The sequence below is a fragment of the Cibotium barometz genome, chromosome 16 (assembly GCF_041138505.1).
Source record: "Cibotium barometz isolate CiBa-2024 chromosome 16, ASM4113850v1, whole genome shotgun sequence".
In the NCBI taxonomy this organism is placed as follows: domain Eukaryota; kingdom Viridiplantae; phylum Streptophyta; class Polypodiopsida; order Cyatheales; family Cibotiaceae; genus Cibotium; species Cibotium barometz.
The window spans coordinates 48,555,956-48,574,825 of record NC_141061.1 but is presented as its reverse complement, the minus strand read 5'-3'; the positions used below and the strand labels follow the sequence as shown (position 1 = coordinate 48,574,825).

The 18,870-nt window shown below is 44.9% G+C and overlaps 1 protein-coding gene across 2 annotated transcripts in view; it reads left to right on the top strand.

The window, feature by feature from the left end:
• The window catches only part of OVA9 (glutamine-tRNA ligase, putative / glutaminyl-tRNA synthetase, putative / GlnRS), a 75,293-nt gene that overhangs the window by 39,513 nt on the left and 16,910 nt on the right, over positions 1-18,870 (top strand). For both annotated transcript variants that reach the window (XM_086810642.1, XM_086810641.1), the window contains exons 11-20: positions 3,085-3,175; positions 4,420-4,506; positions 13,184-13,381; positions 13,490-13,588; positions 13,742-13,873; positions 14,020-14,156; positions 17,223-17,322; positions 17,437-17,532; positions 18,480-18,580; positions 18,669-18,774. In XM_086810642.1, the coding sequence (XP_086666768.1) occupies positions 3,085-3,175; positions 4,420-4,506; positions 13,184-13,381; positions 13,490-13,588; positions 13,742-13,873; positions 14,020-14,156; positions 17,223-17,322; positions 17,437-17,532; positions 18,480-18,580; positions 18,669-18,774 (1,147 nt within the window). The remainder of the gene's footprint in view (positions 1-3,084; positions 3,176-4,419; positions 4,507-13,183; positions 13,382-13,489; positions 13,589-13,741; positions 13,874-14,019; positions 14,157-17,222; positions 17,323-17,436; positions 17,533-18,479; positions 18,581-18,668; positions 18,775-18,870) is intronic.

Sequence of the window (18,870 nt, the reverse complement as noted above, 5' to 3'; positions counted from 1 at the left end):
CAAGTTCCAATTGCTTGGTGGTATTGGTGGCTGCAATTAGTTGGTGTAAGGTGTGACCAAAATACATTTGAAGCCGTGCTTTGTAGTCGGGTTGCAATCATGATTGAAACCTCCTCTTCCTTTTCGCCTCGGTGACATGCATGAATAGAGACACCTCCAAAAGCACTTTCGAAAACTTTTGCAAATATGCATTCATCGTTTTCTCCTCATTTTGCTTCACCCAAGTCCACTTCATTGTTATCTCATTCAATGCATTGGGAGGCAAGAATTGGGCATAGAACCACTCCTTGAACTCTTTTCATGATCTAACAAGATTCGGTGAGAGGTTCTCTATGAGCCACCAATGGACAGCAGGGCCTTTCATTAACATGCTTACATGCCAGATCATGGATTTCTGAGTGAAATCCTCATCACTAAAAGCAATATCAAACTAGGCAATAAAAGCAAGTGCCTTTGATGCATCATATTCCCCATGATATGTGTCAAACTTCATAGATTTGTCTCCAGCTTTGAAGTCATGAGACTTTGATGCATTAGCCTGCATCTCAACATGTTTTCCTGCATGTTTGTCCATTGGGACAGCCCCTCTGATGACTGGCGTCATTTTAGGAACAAAAGGTGATGCATTAGGCATATAGATGCATGTGCCCTATAAGCATGTGGCAAGATTGGTCTCTCAATATAGCTTCACACATGCAACATGGGTTATAATTTTCTGTTGGTGCTGGTATTATCTCTCATGCCACTCATGCTCTCAAGTGTGCTTGTGAGGGATGTGCATGCACATTTTCAGCCAGCAATGGCATTTGACATACATTCTGACCATTGCATTCATGGGCTACATAAGATACACTTGCATGGCGTGAAGTGGCCGATTGTTCCTCTCCAATAGCATGAGGATTTATCCTCTTAGACATAAGTTCTTGTTCGAGCACCTATGGGGATACCAATACACGTGGGATGGTTGCCTTTCCTGCGTAGGCATCCTCCATATGAACTAAGTATGCACATGCTGCTGCATCTCTCGGTTGCATGTGCAACTCTTGAGCAATCATTGCCATTTTATGATCCATATAAGATTCAGCTTTCTTGGCCTTCAAACGAATATGTACCAATGGATCCTTGTGGTGGTAAAGCTTCAATTCTTCTTGTTGTGCATAAAGAAGAGCTTGCATACGAGTAAGTTTAGCCCTTAAGGCTATGGACTCTTCTTCCTGCGTTTTCTCTTTGCCCATGGGACAACTGTCCCACATGTTCCTGTTCCCTAATGTGCACCACATGAGTTGGCTCATCCTTTACTCGATCTTATTGGAAGGGGCATCCTTTGGCCAGGTTTAAAAGGTACTGGCCCTTCCGGGCCCTCTCGCCTCAGCTTTCAGGACTGTTATTGTCACCTTTTGGCCACCCAATTGGTCCACCTGTGCTTTCTCATTATGTATGTACATTGGACTGGCGTCTATGGCAATTGCAGATGCCGAGGATTGATGCCACTCATGTGATGTTGTGGACTGGGCTTTCCTTCGGGACTTGTGTCTATGAGTACATGCTTGGAAATGCCTAGACGATTGGTGTTCCTTTGAATCTGGTACATCGTGTACTTGCCTGGAGCACGTCTATTTTGGTATTGTCTCATGAACCGGGATTGTCCATCCCAATGTTGCATTGCATAACATCTTTATGTGCTTGTCTGCAATTGAAATTGCATGCTGTTTTCATGCTTGCCTGACTAATGTGTAGTTCCGGGTAAGGCAACACTTGCCCATGAACCGTACATGTGAAATTGTCTATTGATATTGTTATGTGGCATGTGATAGGTGGTAAGTACCGGTCAAAAACCTAGCCTTAGGAATTAGCATTAATTTGTAAGTGAGTGTACACTGAACACACTTCATTAAGTTTTGGGCGACCAAAACACACTTATAAATTATGACTAGCCCTGTGTTTGCACTCACTGATGTCCCAAGGTGGACAAAACCCAATGCACACCGCCCAAACCTTATCCCCATTTTACAAAGGGAGCAACCAGCCATGTGTCTGTCCTAGCTTGCACCAAAAGGCTCTCTACTTGACATCTAGGGTGGACATCTCATCATCTCTCTTCCCTCTCTCTCTCTAGAAGTAGGTGCCCCTCTTCATGAGGTGTGTTTTTGCACTTTCTCCTTCCCATCTCCATATCCAAGCTTGCTAGTGTATTTTCCAAGCTTCCAAGAGTGTTTCCAGGTGGTGTTCACTCTCCCACACTCTCCCAATGACTGAAATTCAGTGAAACAGCTCTTATATTGCTGTAATTTTTGGTCTTTTGCTGAAAACCCTAATTTCAGCCTTCCTTTCTCAAGTTGAACCATAGGGGACGCTTTCCCAAGGTTCCCTTCATCCTCTTAAAGTCCTCTGTTGTGAAGGATTGCAAAAGAATGAAGATTTCAACGTTCCAAATGCTTCCATCGCGAAGACTTCCATTGTCACCGACTCTACTTGCAATTGTCCTATGTACTCTTTTGCAGATTGTTACTACCATGTGTTAGTGGAACAATAGAGAGCAGATGATAGGGAGCATGGGCACTTGAGAGGGTAGTGTGAGTTGCAAGTCTACGCCGACAACCACATTGTTTGCAATACTATATTCATATGCATTGGTATGGAAATCTGGTTAGAAATGCCTAGGACACTATGTACTTGATTCTCCCAAGGTCAATATACTTTATTTAAGGGAGGGGCTGGCCGTCCCGGCTCATTGTGCGTCTCTTGTCAATTCAGCAAATTACTTCTTGTATTGAGCATGTTGTCCATTAATTCTTGGTGTATTTAAGTATATTGATTAGCATTGTGTTCTACCAAGTTACATTGGTATCAGAGCATACGGTTCTCTTTCACTTCTATTGTGAAAGATGATCACCGCTAACACTAGCTATCTCTACACTTAGAACCAAGAGCAGGGAACCGCAATGAGACGGGTGAAACATGGGAAACTCTAGACCTGAACTTGAACCAACGAACGCCAGAGCCCGTAGAAAACTTGCAACTTGTAACTTGTAACTTGTAACTTGTGAAAACTTGTTTAATTGGCCACCTTTCGGTGATTTGCAGGTATGATGATACAAACCCTGAAGCGGAAAAGAAAGAGTATATTGAACACATCCAGGAAATAGTTCACTGGATGGGTTGGAGACCTTATAAGGTGAGTTAGCATTCTGTTTTGTTTGAAAAATCTTGATGATCTGCCACACACCTTAACACTATCACACTATCTCAACATTCTTTTTACCCCCCCACCCCCCCCCAAAAAAAAGAGGAACAAGAAGAAGAAAAGATAAATTTTTAAGCCGAAAACAGAACATTCTGCTCTCGAGTTGACAACACATGTACAGAGTGGCTTCGGTGGCGACTCTTCTGGGTAGGAGGCTACATGGAGAAGGGAGGGGGGGAAGGCCACACTCGGCGCTTGGAGTGCCAAATAATGCCGCTGTTCCCCCAGCTGAGGAAGGGGCCCAGGCTTGAAGTGTGAAAGAAGTTGCTGCACGCACGTCGAATCACCTGTTAGGGTGTTTCCATGCAAACTTTCCCATGCCCATATCTTCCACATTTGGGCTTTGTTTCAGGATCCGTGTGACTGGGTGAGACCTCGTCATTATGGGCACATTTCCTAGCCATAACAAACAAATTTCACAAAATTATTTTTGCTGAAAATCCACTTGCAAGAATCAAATAATGTGTGTGTTATTATAGATGTCTATGACTTGGGACCTTAAATTGCAAGAACAACATAAACCTTTGAAAACTTTCTTTTATTCCCGTGCTCTTAAGCTTTTTACCACTTTTGAAAAGTGAAGTCCATATGCTGACTTGGTTTTCCTGCACAACTAGCCATAATCATGGCAATATTTGATCTAGTCATGCACAACCATCTTCAATGCCATCTCTTGACCTAGCCACATGTGGTGGTCTATGATCTAGCCGGATTTGGCTTCACAAGACATAACAAGATCTCTCCCACATCTTGTGACATCCAAACCATAACATGAGGAACATGTTCCCACATACTTCATGACAAACGCTGAATGAAGACCACACAAGCAGACAAGAAGCAAGATGTGAGTGTAGGGTGGGAGAGGAATAAATCAGACAGTTGGGCGGGCGTAGCAGGAGAAAGGAAGGGTTGAAATTGGGGGGGAGGGGGTGCAAGCAAAGGCCAGGGTGCTTAAAGGAGAAGGAAAGGGCTGGGATTTGTGGGAAGGAATGGGGCTAGTGCAGAGAACGTGAAGGGGGGCAAGCTGTTGCACAATGAGCTCCAACGCTCTCTAACCACTGAGCATTTATTTTCTTTACTTAATTAAGATGAGCATACACACTAAGAGATCATTTCTCTGTGTTATTTGATTATACGCTATGTACCTAGCTGACCTGAAAAACTTTATGTTACAGATCACATACAGTAGTGATTATTTTCTTGAGCTGTATGATTTGGCAGTCAAGCTGATCAAGAAGGGTTATGCATATGTCGACCATCAGGTTTTGTACTCTGCTCTTCATCAATTCCAATATGGTACTATGATTATACACACTTTGTGAAGGTATTGTTGTTTACTTAATGTTTGTTTTTGAATGTTAATGTTAGGTAGCCTTCAGAGTGTAATAATGAGTTGAAGTGAAGGTATTGTTGTTTACTTAATGTTTGTTTTTGAATGTAAATGTTAGAGACCATCAGGTAGCCTTCAGAGTGTAATAATGAGTTGAACAACTATTCTTAACCATTATCATATTTACCGAGAATTAATGTCAGGCATCCTTCCTTGCATTCAATTGTGTAAGTGGGTCTTGGTCTCCTCATTTTGTCTCTTATCAAGGAGGATCAGAATCAATGTAGTGTTGGGATCGATTTATGCTTGGATGCTGAACGCAAGTATTGTTTTCTTACTAAGAGGCTTTTGGTTTCCTCTCTTCTGCCTCCTCCTCCTCCTTCTTCTTCTTCTCCTCTCGCTCTCCTCATTTTGCTCATCAGGGACGATCAGAATCAATATAGATTTGGAGCAATTTATGCTTGGATGCTGATAGAACGCAGGTATTTCTTTTCTTATAAAGAGGCTTTTGTTTTTCCTCCTCCTCCTCCTCCTTGTGCTCATTCTTCTCCATCTTCTCCTTCTCCTTCTCCTTCTCCTTCTCCTTCTTCTTCTTCGTTGTCGTGGTCTCATCATCATCATCATCATCATCATCATCATCCTCGTCTTCTTCTTCTTCTTCTCCTTCTCTTCCTCTTCCTCTTCCTCTTCTTGGTCTACATCTTCGTCTTGGTCATCGTCTTCGCCTTGGCCTTCATCCTCCTCCTCCTCCTCCTCTTTCTCTGCTTCTCTGCTTCTTTGTCTTCTGCTCTTCCTCCTCTTCCTCTTCCTCTTCCTCTTATTCTTTCTTCCTTTTCTTATTCTTCTTCTTTTCTTCTGCTCTTCTTCTTTTTCCTCCTCCTCCTCCTCCTCCTCTTCCTCCTCCTCTTCCTCTCTTCTTCTTCATCTTCCTCCTCCTCCTCCTATTCTTCCTCCTCTTCGTCTTTGTTTTTGTCTTCTTCCTCCTCCTCCCATCAGTCTGACCCTCTTTTTGCCCTGAAATTGGTAGTGGCTAAAAGAGGGATCATTTGCTATCTAGATGTATACACATATTGGTGTTTTTCATTTCCTTTTCAGTTCTTCCATGGCTGGGCTTTTCCATTTTTCATTTCCTTTTTCAGTTCTTCCATGGTTGAGTATATAGTATTACCTATGGTCTCATAGACCCTTAGGTTTTTTCGTGGATGTTAATATAACTTTCTTTCTTCCTCTTCCTTTCTCTTTTGTCTTCTTCCTCCTCCTCCTTTAGCATCTTGCACCCCCCCCCTAGGTCAGGTGGTCTATAATGCCAAGTGAGATCACTACTTCCGTCATTTGGGGGGGGGGTGGGTAACCAGACAGGTGGTCTATAATGCCAAGTGAGATCAGTACTTCCGTCAGTGAGAAAAGGGCCTGGCCACTAGAGCCTCAAGGAAGCTTCCCGCCGCTGCCGCATGCGGTCAGAACCACCCTGCAACTTCCCCCACTGACCGTGGAGAGTATGGATGATGTTGAGTCAAATGCTTTTGATGGACTCTGCATGCGGAGTGGGGGTATCCTCGATGGCTTTGCTGCGTCTAGCTCTCCATATGTGCCAGGCTGCAATGCTATTACAAATCTCCCATCTTTGACATGAGCCTAGTCTCCTGTGGTCAGTGGATGGGGCTGTGACTGGTATTGTAGAAATGCGGAGGTGAGAGACCTGAAGGGATAGCCCCCCACCATCCTCCTCATGAGCCTTGACAACCATAGCCTTTGTGGTGCAAGCGACAGTGCCCCATGTAATGATGCAGGTCGAGGTCTTGTCCATCGTGAAGATGCAGAGAATCCGTTGCCAAACTTGCTGAGTCTTCGGGCAATCCCAAATACAGTAGCGCTGAGACTCGTGAGGGTGGCCACACCTCGGGCAAGTAGCTGGTCGATCACCAATGGCCAACCATGTGCCAACCACCAAGCTCTTGTGTGCCATGAGCCAAAGAAAGAGGGTGATCTTTTGAGGCCGAAAACTGTCCTAGAGCCTCTTCGAGAAATCCATGAGAACTCTGGGAGAGGCCCTGTTACTACCAATGTATTGCTGCTATCGGGGTGCCATCAATCTCTGGCATCTGAATCTTGCAGCCTAGCTGTGCCGTGTATGCGAGAAAGGGGGCATCTAGAGTCTCCTCCTGATCAGGAGGATCACGCCAAGTCCACTCTACCAGGTTCCACTGGAGGCACATGAGAGGTTGGCTCTCCCAAATCCATAGCCGCCAGAGTCTCTCCTTGGCCACCTTGGCCGGCATGTGCCACTCGTGTGCTTGAAATCCAATCACCTGCACCCTCTGTAAGGTACAATCACTGAAATAAGGTACAATCACTGAAATACTCCAAGGGTGGCTTTGATCTCTCTAATCTGCCATGGGGACCAATAGAAAAAGTGAGCAAGCCACAACCCTCATCCGCCCCATGGACTGCCAATAGAATATCATGCCTAGTAAACACTCCTAGCCATTGTGGGGGGATTGGGTCTGGGATAGGTGTCAACCACTCCTGAGGAATAGCATAGTCGATGTCAAGGCTGAGTCTCTCTCTACCTTGGATCCCTGCCAAGCCTCTCTCTTGAACTTCTGGGGGAAGTTGCGTCTGTGCTAGCCAAATCTCTGAGGGACTTGGCAGGTCCTGTGCTGAATGCGCCTCATGATACATGAGGTCGGGCCAACATATGGCCACTAGGTAAACGGACGAGGAGGTTCCAAATCAATGGTTGTCGAAGACGCTTCTTTGAGGCTATCGGAGCTATCTATCTATGTGGTTGCAAATGTGTCCTCAAAAACTAGGCTAAATCCGTGAGCCCACATCTCTATGAAGATCCATCTAGTACTCTGCAGCCAGGGGCCCCCTAGGCTCGGGGTACGGGCTGAAATCCGTGCGTAGAGGAAGTCCTTCCAAGGCTCACCCTTGGGAAGGAGTCCTCTAACAATTAGCTTGCCTAGTAAGGCGCGACTCTAGATAGCGGGGTCAATAATGCCTAGGCCCCCTTTGCGCCGTGGTTGAATGACCACTCTCCATGCCACCTTGGCATGGGCAGGCATCTCATCATTGTCGACCCATAAGATGTTCCGATCAACCGTTGTACCTAGCCAATGCATGCTCGGGAGAGGGCCCAACAGGAAGCAATGTACCACATGGTGGCCAGCAAGACCTAGTTCGCCACCACCACTTGATTGGCTAAGAAGAGGGCCGACCTACTGCTATGGAGAGATAACGATGCCCACTTGGCATCCAAGATAGCAGACTGGAGTGCCCCTCAAGATCCAATGGAAAGCCTCAACTGGGTGCCAGGTTGGGGCGGGTGCAGAGCCTACCCAAAAACAACGTGACTTGTGCCAGTTGATCGATGCTCCTGTGTGCGACAAATATCTCGATCGCCTTAGCAAATCTTTGGAGATTCCCCACGTCCCATGATAGGTATGTTGTTGTGCTCATAGCCTCGGTGACAAATAAGAAAAGATAAGGTGCCAGAGGACAGCCCTGCCGGACCGAGTGGGAAAGGGGGAATCTGTTACCTTGGGCTCCTTGAATGAGAACCTGACTTTGAGAGGCTAAGTACAGTCTTGAAACACCATGGATCCACTCCACAGGGAACCCCATCCGGCGCATCATGCCCTCCAGAAAGGTCCAATCAACCCTGTCATAAGCTTTCTCAAAGCCTAGGGGTAGCACTATGAGGTCCTGCTGCTGCATGCTGGCTGAAGCTATCGCCTCCTAGAAGGTGAAGATGTTGTCCAAAATGCTCCGATCCTGAACAAAACCTATCTGAGTGTCATGGATGAAGTCAGGGAGGAAAGGTTGAAGTCTCTGACTGATGGCCTTGGCCAAGATCTAGTAGGTAGTTCCGAGAAGGTTGATGGGTCTCCCCTCCCGAATCTCCATCCTGTCACCACCCTCCTTTGGGATCAAGTGTATCGAACCCTTTGAAAGCCTCTTTGGCATGGCACCTGTGGTCATAATCACGTTGAAGGCTACCTTCCGTGAGCTCCCAGTGGCGAAAAAAAAAGAAACTTGAAGCTTGTCGGCCCTCGGGCATTTTCCCCTAGGGAGAGCCATCAATGCCTCCGCCAGCTCTTCTGTAGTGGAGGACCGAAGAGCAGGGAGAACCGCTGCTCTCGTGTGTCGCTAGACCCTCTCGCGCGCGTCCATCACCTAAGGGGATTATGGGGCCACTGTGAGGAGAGATCGGAAAAGTTAAGTGGCAATGGCTCTCACATGGGGGGGGGTCAGAAACAATGGCTCCATCCTGGTGACGCAACCTGCGAATACCATCTCTCCGCCTGTGGGGGGCCTGCTATCTCAAAGAAGTCTCCCGTGACTATTGCCGGCCTGGGTCCAAAAGGAAGCTTTGGCATGGTGCCTGCACTCTATCCTCCTCTCCCCGATGGATTTGATCTCTGTGCGGGTGGCAGCAAGCTGAATCTCAATCCATGGGCTGTCGAGGAAACTATCCTGGAGCCGCTGGAGAGAAGCAAGACCCTTCCATAGGCTTCTCTTCTACTCATGAAATCCCTTTAATCTTCTCTGTGCTGCCTCCTGCAAAAATCTGTTGGTCTCACCTAGCCCCACAACCAATGTGCACACGGTAGAGCCTGAAATAAAATCCAATCCCGCCCATATGTGCTCTATCATGCTCCGGTCTTGTATAAGGCTGTCCGGAATCCTAGTGATTGTGTGCGTGTCTTGCCACCAGGGATTCTTTGAGGACAGAATAACTGGAGCGTGATCTGAAAAAGTGGTGCTTGCCGAGATGCTGATCATGCCCCCACGGCCGCAAGCGCACATGTGCAAGGGAGCACAAGGAGCATTGATTTATGCTCAAACGGCTTCTATCTCATCGATAACCGTTGTCTCATCATCTTCAGCCCCTCAATTGGCAAATCGCCTTTCTCATTCAGACATTTTTAAGGATGATCTCCCAGTCAGTATCCCACAGTTAGCAGAACCTCCTAGCAAGTTTCCCTCTTGTCTTTCCAAGACTTTCAAGGGAAAGCTAGAACAATGGTCAGTTCTTAAACATTTGAAAAATGTTCCTTATGAACGCATTTTTACAGTCACCACAGACAACCAAGCCCTTAAGTGGCTCCCGACAATGCCAAGTGCCTAGTGATGTGATTAGAACACTAGACAGGGTCAACTCTTCCACCAAGTTGTCTTCCACCAAGTTGGAGGAATGATCAAGTACATCCCTGGTCAGCATAACCCAGTAGCAGATGTTCTTAGTAGAAAGACCAGTGAGGAAACCTGTCAAGTCGGGAGAGGTTGGAGCTGGTGCTCCTTATATCAGACCGTGAGAAGCACAGGCTCCCGAGGCTTCGCCCAAACTCTAGGAGATGCCAAGGGTCCTGTCCCTTGAGTGCAAGGATGAACAACTCCACGCAAAGTACTTTGCGCTTGAGATTGTAGTAGTGCCTCCTCCATGTCTGTTCTCTGCTACCTCAATCATGTTAAAGTCTCCACCGATGCACCAAAAGTCTGTTGAGGAAGGGCCTGACGAACGGTGCTCAAGAAGATGGCTCTGCCTGCTGTGGTGTTCGGGGCATAAACATTGAGGAAGCCCACGCTGTCCTCTCCAATCATAATGGTAACCAACTGCGCTTGCCCAGAGACTATGACACTTGAGCCTGTCAGTGCCGGCAAGAGTTGCTCGCTGACAAAAATACAAACTTCTCCCAACGTCCCCAAGGGGCCGAAAGAGGGAGACAAAAAAGTGTGGCTCTTGCATGGTAAAATCTTCTCGCATCTGTGGGTATGCCCTTTGGAAAGGTGTTGCTCTTGGAGGAAAAGAATGTCGATGGGTCCCCCAGCTGTAGCTCTTTGAAGCTCTCCTCTGAGGATGCCTCGCCTTTGAAAGCATTGAGGTCCCCCTAAACCCTTAATGTTCCATGAGACTATTCGCATATCAATCTTTGTGGGAGGCAGAACTATCGGAATTGCCCTCCACTTGAAGAGTCTTGGGCATTGGTTTAGATGGGGAACAATCACAATCAATCCTGGGGCGAAGGCATGCCAAGTGGATCCTGTCCTCCATGTGTCGCCACTCTGTTCGAGAGCGAGAGTAGGCATACTCTGAACTCCATCGATCACAATGGAGGTATTTGTAAGAGGGGGGCAGGGGTATTGCGACGACTGAGATATGAAGGAACACCAAGAGCAGCACCTCCAGGCTGGAGGCCACCTCCCCGTCTAGGTCTTTATGGCCTGAACCTCCAAGCTCCATCCTAGCCAAGGGCCAGAGGTGGGTGAGCACGCTTGTGATGCGTAAATCATGAAGATGGTGCGAGTGCTCTATAGCTTGCCCTTAGATGGTGGCAACCACCGACTCTTAATCCCACTTTGTCTTCGGAGCAGCACTCAAGGGAAAGGAGAAGATCATCGTGCCACTCTCTGGCGTAGAAGGTTTGGAGTGATGAAACACCACACAAATCCGAATGGGACCTACTGTCTCCTCAAAAATATTTGTGTGTTCCGTTGGAAGACATCTGAAGAAACTGTAATCCACAGGCAGCCCCAAGATCCTATGGGGCCCACCTTGGGACCGTGGCGGGAGAGCCCTCACCAGGGAAGCGGCAGTGGTCATCTATACCGACTCGGAGAATCCATGAATCAAACGGCAGATAGAGCTCGCCGGCTGCCTCGTGTCGGGTCGAGTGCCACTGGATGGCGACGGGAACGCTCTGGAGAGGCGGAGGGAGGGGGTGTGTGGGCTTAGAGGAAGAGGGCGGGGCTGAGGGGATTGCTGCGGACAGAGTCGGAGGCGTGGATGGGGGAGCAGAAGGTCGGGGGGGGGGGTGGGGGGAAAGGCGGAGAAGAGGGAGATGGGAGCAACTGGGAATGATTTATCGGAGAGGTATGATGCTCGGAGGAGCTCGCCGGGGTTCAGGGGGCTAGCTGGCCTCACTAGAAATTGAGAACAGGAGTCGTCTCGGCAGGGCAGCAGCCGCCAAACCAAAGGGGCCGGAGGGACCCTCACATGACTGGAGGGGGCCCTTCGCCAACGGGTGGGTGCTGCGATAAATGCCCAAAAATGGTTCTCTGATAGAACTGAATCCTCCTGCACTCTGCCAGCCTGGTGCGCGCGGCGGCGGCGCTCAGCTCTATTAGTCGGATGACGGCCCTGGTATGGGCCAACAGTCCGCCACTCTCCGGCAGCATAGTCGTCCGCGGTCGGGCCCTGGTGCTCAGCTGCCTGAGGGCTTACCTCTCTCTCTACCAGGATTTGAACGGGGACTTGGGGGGGGGGTGGGGGGGGGACCACTGGGGGCATTAATTGAGCATTAAGTTTAAAGAGGTTTTTTATATACGCCCTTGCATATTCCACAAAATTTTATAGTGCTTTCTTTGTTTTGTTTTAGTTTTTTTTCCAAATATTTTGCAATTGTGTCTTTGTTGAGGTTTTGAGGTACATCTGGACTCAAGAATCTCTATTTACCCACTTGAGGTCAGTGGATACTTGCAGTGGAGGATTTGGTGTCCTTATCCAATATGTTTGTAATTCACCTTATTCCTGTATGGTTTCCAGATTCTGGAATATTAAAGGTATTCATGGTGTTTGATGAGGTCTGATTATTTAGAACTCACACCACTTGCACCGAGCTTGTGTATCCTTTTTTCTGGTGCTGCCATTTCATGACAAATCTTAAATGCTAACTTGGCATTTGGGCCAGTTAACATAATTTCTGGCATGCAGAAAAATGGCTGGCACCTCTGTCTTGTAGGCTATATCGAGATTGACTGCCCAAACATGGTAATTGGTGAGAGATCTTTCTATCGTGTTATGTCCAATGACGTAATTTTTGCTCTTCCAAGTGCTTTGAGTTGTCCTCACAGTGCAGCAAGTATTGATTTTGCTTTCCACCTTGACACAAAGAACAAATAACAGAGAACCCATGTGTGGCGTTCCCTTCTCTTGTTGAAACCTGTAGTGATTTCTTTGCCCATTTATTGTCTGAGATGCTCCTTTGCCCAGCTGTGTCTTGTGGGCTTATGTCATGGTGAGCCATAAGATTCTGTTCTGCTTGGTTGTTCAGTATGTGGAAAGTTGATCTTTGTCTGTTGAGTATGTTGAAAGTTGATCTACATCTGCACCTCTTTCTGCCAGTGGTGACATGTGGCCTTACGTTGCGGTGAGCCAAAATGTTCTGCTCTGCTCAGTTGTTCAGTATAAAGTGACCTATGCTTGTTCTGTATGTTGAAAGTTGATTACTGTGTCTTCGATCAATATGACTGATTCAATAAAGATGCACAGTTCCAAGCACTGGTCACAAACAAAGTAGGTTTTTCGTTTTTTTCTTTTCTTTTTATTTTTTGCGCCGGGTCGGTGTGTGTGTGTGTGTGTGTGTGTGTGTTTACACTACACTGTTAGCGTTTGATGGATTTGAAGCCTAATTCTGTTGGGGTCCCCCCTAAAAGAGTTATTACCATCCATTTGAGTTTGTGGTAGAAAGATGTCATGGAACTCGTTTAGTGTCTGCTTGGTTTCCCTCAAGTGTTTGAAACAGCAGGACTGCAAAAGCAAGGTTTTCTTTATTGCTTTTGCTTGTGTTCAAAGTAAATGTACTGAGGCTTGCTCCTGTGGGCAGACACCAGAGGAGATTAAAGCCTACAGAGAGACGAAAATGGAAAGCCCTTGGAGAAATCGTCCAATTGTAGAGTCTTTGAAATTGTTCAATGACATGAGGAGAGGATTGATTGAGGAAGGAAAGGCTACACTTCGAATGAAGCAAGATATGAAGAGTGACAATTTCAATATGTATGATTTGATTGCATACCGGATAAAGGTTTGCTAATAACTTGTACTCTTGCTCTCGTGTTTTGGTTGCTGCTTGTCAGTAAATAAAACTGTGTACTTCTTCCGTGAATGTTTTTGATTTTCTTTCTTTTTGTAGTACACGTCACACCCTCATGCGGGCAACAAGTGGTGCATCTATCCAAGCTACGACTATACACACTGCATTGTAGACTCACTTGAAAACATCACTCATTCAGTAAGATTCGCGCCATGAGAAATGTATCATAACCTCGAAGTTCTCCTTGCTATTCATCTTAACGTGTGTCTTGCTGACAAAGGTACGGTTGGTTTAATTTTCTCCTGTACAGCTGTAGAACTGCACATTTAAGTTCAAATTTGTTGTTTACAGCTGTGTACTTTGGAGTTTGAGTCTCGTCGGGCTTCTTATTATTGGCTTCTGGAGGCCTTGGATCTATATCACCCTTATGTTTGGGAATATTCACGATTAAGTGTGACAAATACTGTACTCTCCAAACGTAAGGTATGCTTTTGCATCATGGAGCTTCTGTTTTTGAGCTTGACATTGCAGTCTGATATTTTGGGCTTAGTATAGTACATTAAAATTTACTTGAGATTGTTTGCTTGTGCTGACTGATGTGATACCTGACTAGTGTTGTTTATGTGCAGCTAAACAGATTGGTCCGTGAAAAGTGGGTTGATGGTTGGGATGATCCCCGTCTTATGACCCTGGCAGGTTTAAGGCGCAGAGGTTTTACACCAGAGGCAATCAACACTTTTGTTCGTGATATTGGAATAACGAGAAGGTAATTGTACTCTTGCACAAGGTCGCACCAATGTGGTATTTTCTAAACACCAACTTTTTCTGTTCTTGCTTTTTACCGTTACAGCTTTGTTTGGTCTTCTTATTCTCGATGGTTTTGGATTTTGGATCTTGCTTAGGTTCAACAGTGCTTTAGTTGTTTGGAAAGCAAATATGTCAGCTGGTTAGACTGCTGTTTGTGTTACAACTTTGTAGATCCAGGGCACCAAGCCAAGGTAGATGCATAGGCATAGATGTGACTCCAAAAACAATTAACAACTCACCAATTTGATTGTAGGCCTTACAGCTCTGGAGCATGGGAATATGAGATCAGTTGTAGGTCTAGACCATAGAGCACCTTGCCCACAAACAGCCAGAAGATGCTCTTCATATTTGCTGCGATAACTTTCAACATGTTAGGCAGTCCCTAGTCCACCTGATGGGTTAGACTAAATCAAGACTTACTGATGCAATCCATGTGACGTCTCATCCCGATTTTCAAAGGTAAGCAGCACCAAACCCCATGTCAGCCAAATGATTGCTCGATTGCTTCATTTGAATTGAACATAGTTTACAGCCTGTTGCACAGAGGGGTTGTCACTGTCTTCACCTCCCAACTTCGACCAAGCCCCTTCTCATACATGACACGTCTAGTTTCTTAGGGAATTCCCTTAATTGGGGCTATATTCACATGTTGGGCTCAATGTCCCCTTGCCCTATTCTTGACATGAGGCAAATTATTTCTGTAATGTTTAATTCCCTCAGGGCTTATCACCTATGCATATTTCTCTCTCCACATTGGCCACTCAAATCATCGGTTTAGCCCTCTTAACTTCCCTTTTTATGCTTTTTCCCTTGGGGAAATGGGGTCGATACAAGACATGTAACACTTCCTCCCTCCTAAGAAACATTTAGGTCTTTGGAAGCGAAATTTTGGAATCTTTTGCTCGCCTTCTTCCAGGTTGAGGTTCTGTCTGGTCTATCCCTCCAGTTCACCATATATTCTAAGTATAAGCATGTCAGATTCGTCTCAAAAATCTTTTCTGGGTCATGTGAAGACTAGGTAGTTTGATGATTTCAACAAAGTCTCCATCTACCAGATTTTCATCATTGCCAAGTTTTCTTCTGAAGTTACTTACATGAGACTCTGAATGACAAGCGGGAACACGAACAACTACTCTTTAAAAAGGGGGAACCTGCAATCAGAATAAAGAATAAAGAGTGGAGGATTAAAAATTTGCAGCAAAGTTAAAAAGGAGAAAATGCAGCAATGTAGGTCCTAAATTGGATTCCCAAATTGGGCCACATTTTGGGATGAGTATTCTTTGCTCCGGCTTCTAGCTGTGATTTTGTATCGTCTATTCATACTTAATAGAAGTCTCTTTTCTGCAGAATAAAAATTTAAAAATAGGATACCCAAATCAGGTGACATTTTGGGTGGTGTCTTATGAGGCTGGACAATGGTTGTTTCCAAATATGCGTCATCAAACAAGAAATGCCGTGTCCAAACAGACTAGAAACGTTGCTTGGCTGTTTCCTTGTGAGAGCCATTTTCCTTGCAGGCTGTCACATCACCGTGTTTCTAAGGTGTTTCCCATGGCTTGGTCATTTACAACACCGTTCGAGGTTTCTAGTAAGGAAATGACCGTTTCTTGTGACTGTTGTCTACATCCTTTTGGTAGATTTAATTCCGCAAGCAACCTCACATACCTTTCTAAGCCAGTTGGTATTGTGTTAATTCTTTCTATCTTTAGTGGTGCATATGCCTTATCAACTACCTTTTTGTTGTAATAATTTTTTCTATTTGTTATGATTCTTAGTGCTAGGCTTCATTATGGTTAAGTCTGCCCTGTATATGTGGAGCTCTGACAGAAACTCAGTACACAGGCCTTTGTATAAATGTATGCACTTATGTGTGTGCGTGTGCATGGAGTGTGGTGTGTGGGTGGGAGCATATATTAATACCAAGTTCTACACGCACTATTGGGCACTGATGACATTAGTGGGGATGTCGTAGTATCTAGTCTATACTATGCATGATGGAGTCGATGGTTTATTTTCTTGTGGATGACTACCATGAGGTTATAAATTGCACTTTCTTATAAGGTGAATTTGGGCAGGTTCAAGGATTCATCTAGGTATATATACCTTTGTAAGCATTGTAAATAGACCACAATACCTAGAAGAGTTAGGGCATTTGACCAGAAATCGATCTTGAGATACCTTCTTAGGCAATAGATCCATGTAATGATCTTCTTCCCAGGAGGCAACCAATTGGGCAAATCTTCTAGAAAGACATGTATGAAACCATTCGTCAAACTTGAAACTTTAGTAAATTGATTTTCATTTGTTTTCTAAAGTACATCAAACGCATCGTTGGCAATGTTAAAAGATGAGTACCGAATGCAGCTATGTCTGTGAAAACAGGTAAGGAGTGAGTTTGAAACATAATGTTTGCCTTGGAGCTAATTGTTTCTTTTTTGGAACTTGAAAGAAATGGAGTGTACATGCAGATACTCTTTTGGCTATTTGACCTAGTCAAACAGTCACGCTGTATGGCAGCCCGGCTCTTGGTTGCTATATTTAGTTAAGTGGAAGGATAGGCCAGAAGAAATTTCAACTTGGGAGAAAGAAAGCAATTTAATGAAGACATTCCCTAATATTGTTTCCGAGGACGTTAATGTTTCTTAGGGGGTGGAAGTGTTGTAAGAGTATACAACGTGCGACGCTTTGTTTACAAGAGGCATGTACGTGCTCCAAGTCTCTTATGAGTGAAAGAATCTTGCTTGTATTGTCGTTTTGGTTGATAGAGAAAAACACTGGAAGGTTTCTCTTTGGGAGAGTATTTGGATCTTAAGACCTGTGTATAAGTATCTTGAACTGCAGACATAGGATTGTGGTGTGTTTATGAGGTGGTGAGGGGCTCTATTTTTGGTTCAGTTCTGCCTGCTAGGTCTGTAGACTGGTTTGCAAAAGTATGGTGGTGATCCATGTGGCTTTTTTCTCTCTTGTTCTCTGAAGGTGCATTCTAGTTCCCTTTGTCCTTATTTACTGATTGTCGTGTTTACAGTGATGGTAGCATGATCAGGCTGGATAAAATTGAGCACTATGTACGAGAAGATTTGAATAAAAAGTCTCAAAGAGTAATGGTTGTCCTAAAGCCTTTGAAGGTGAGTATTTCTCAATCTCATTGCACGTATTGACAAGAATGACGAATTACATTTATGAGCAGTATGTACTATGAGTCTTGTTTGAAATCTCTTAAAGCTAGCATTGTTTTGCAGGTAGTCATTACGAATCTAGAATTAAGTGTTGTAATGAATCTACCGGCCAAATTTTGGCCGGATGCCAACGATGGAGATGATGAATCACATTATCAGGTATTACTAGAGTTGAATTTTATCTGTATTACTCTAAAGATAATTTTTTTTTCAAACTGACTGACACGAAGCCCAGCTGTAAAGGCTTGTACTTTGGGGAGGGGAGGTCCCGAGTTCAAATCCCCACAGGCTCTTGTCGGTATTGTGACCACAACACAACTTGTAATGCCTTAAGTGGGAAGCCTAGCTGCCATCTAGCCGAGTGGGTAATGGAGTTGATAGTCCATTCCATGCATAATGGAGTTGATAGTTATATAGTCTTGTGGGTTGACTACCACGAGTATATAACATGCACGTTCCTAAAAGGTGAATTTGGGCATGTTCCTAGATTCATCTAGGTATATAATTCAGCCATATTAGTGGACATGCAAATTTTACATTGTGAAGTTTTCGTCCGAGTTGCGACCAGTTGATATTGTTTTTATTCTTTCTATCTTTAGCGGTGCATTTGCCCTATCAACTACTTATTTTGCTGTACTATTTCTTTCTATTTGCTACTTCCCTTAGTGCTAGACTTCATTATGGCCGAGTCTACCTTGCATCTTCGGAGGTTTGACAGGAACTTAGTACAAAGGACTTTGTGTGAATATATGCTCTTATTTGTGTGTGTGTGGAGTGCGTGTGTGAGCATATCTTGATACAGAGTTCTACACCCACTATTGGGCAGTGATGACGTTAGCGGGGATGTCGTAGTATCTAGTCCATACTATGCATAATGGAGTTGATAGTTATATAGTCTTGTGGGTTGACTACCATGCGTATATAACATGCATGTTCCTGAAAGGTGAATTTGGGCATGTTCCTGGATTCATCTAGGTATATATATATATATAGAATTGCAACTACAGAAGGATCTATTCATAGAAAAGAAAGTTTTGTTGTTTCTCTAAGTGATTGCCGTGGGGATGGAAATATTTTTCATATTAAAACTTGAAGATTTGTAACAGGTCCCTTTCAGCAAAGTTGTGTATATTGAATCGTCGGATTTCCGGAGAAATGACTCCAAAGATTATTATGGTCTAGCTCTAGGAAAGACTGTGATGCTGAGGTATAAGTCTATGTTTGAGGATACGAGATCATTAGCTATCTGCAGTTAGATAGTGGTTAATTTGGGCTGATCATCTGAACCCTTTCAGGTATGCATTTCCAATCAAATGTGTTGACGTCATATTTGCTGAAGATCAGATTACTGTGGTTGAGGTTCATGCTCAGTATGATCCAGCAAAGAGCACTAAGCCAAAGGTTGAGAAAAGAATTTTTGTTTATTGTTTCTCTCACACTTCGGGACTGTAAGAGCAGGCTCTACTACATCATCATATGCACATTATTATTACTTTT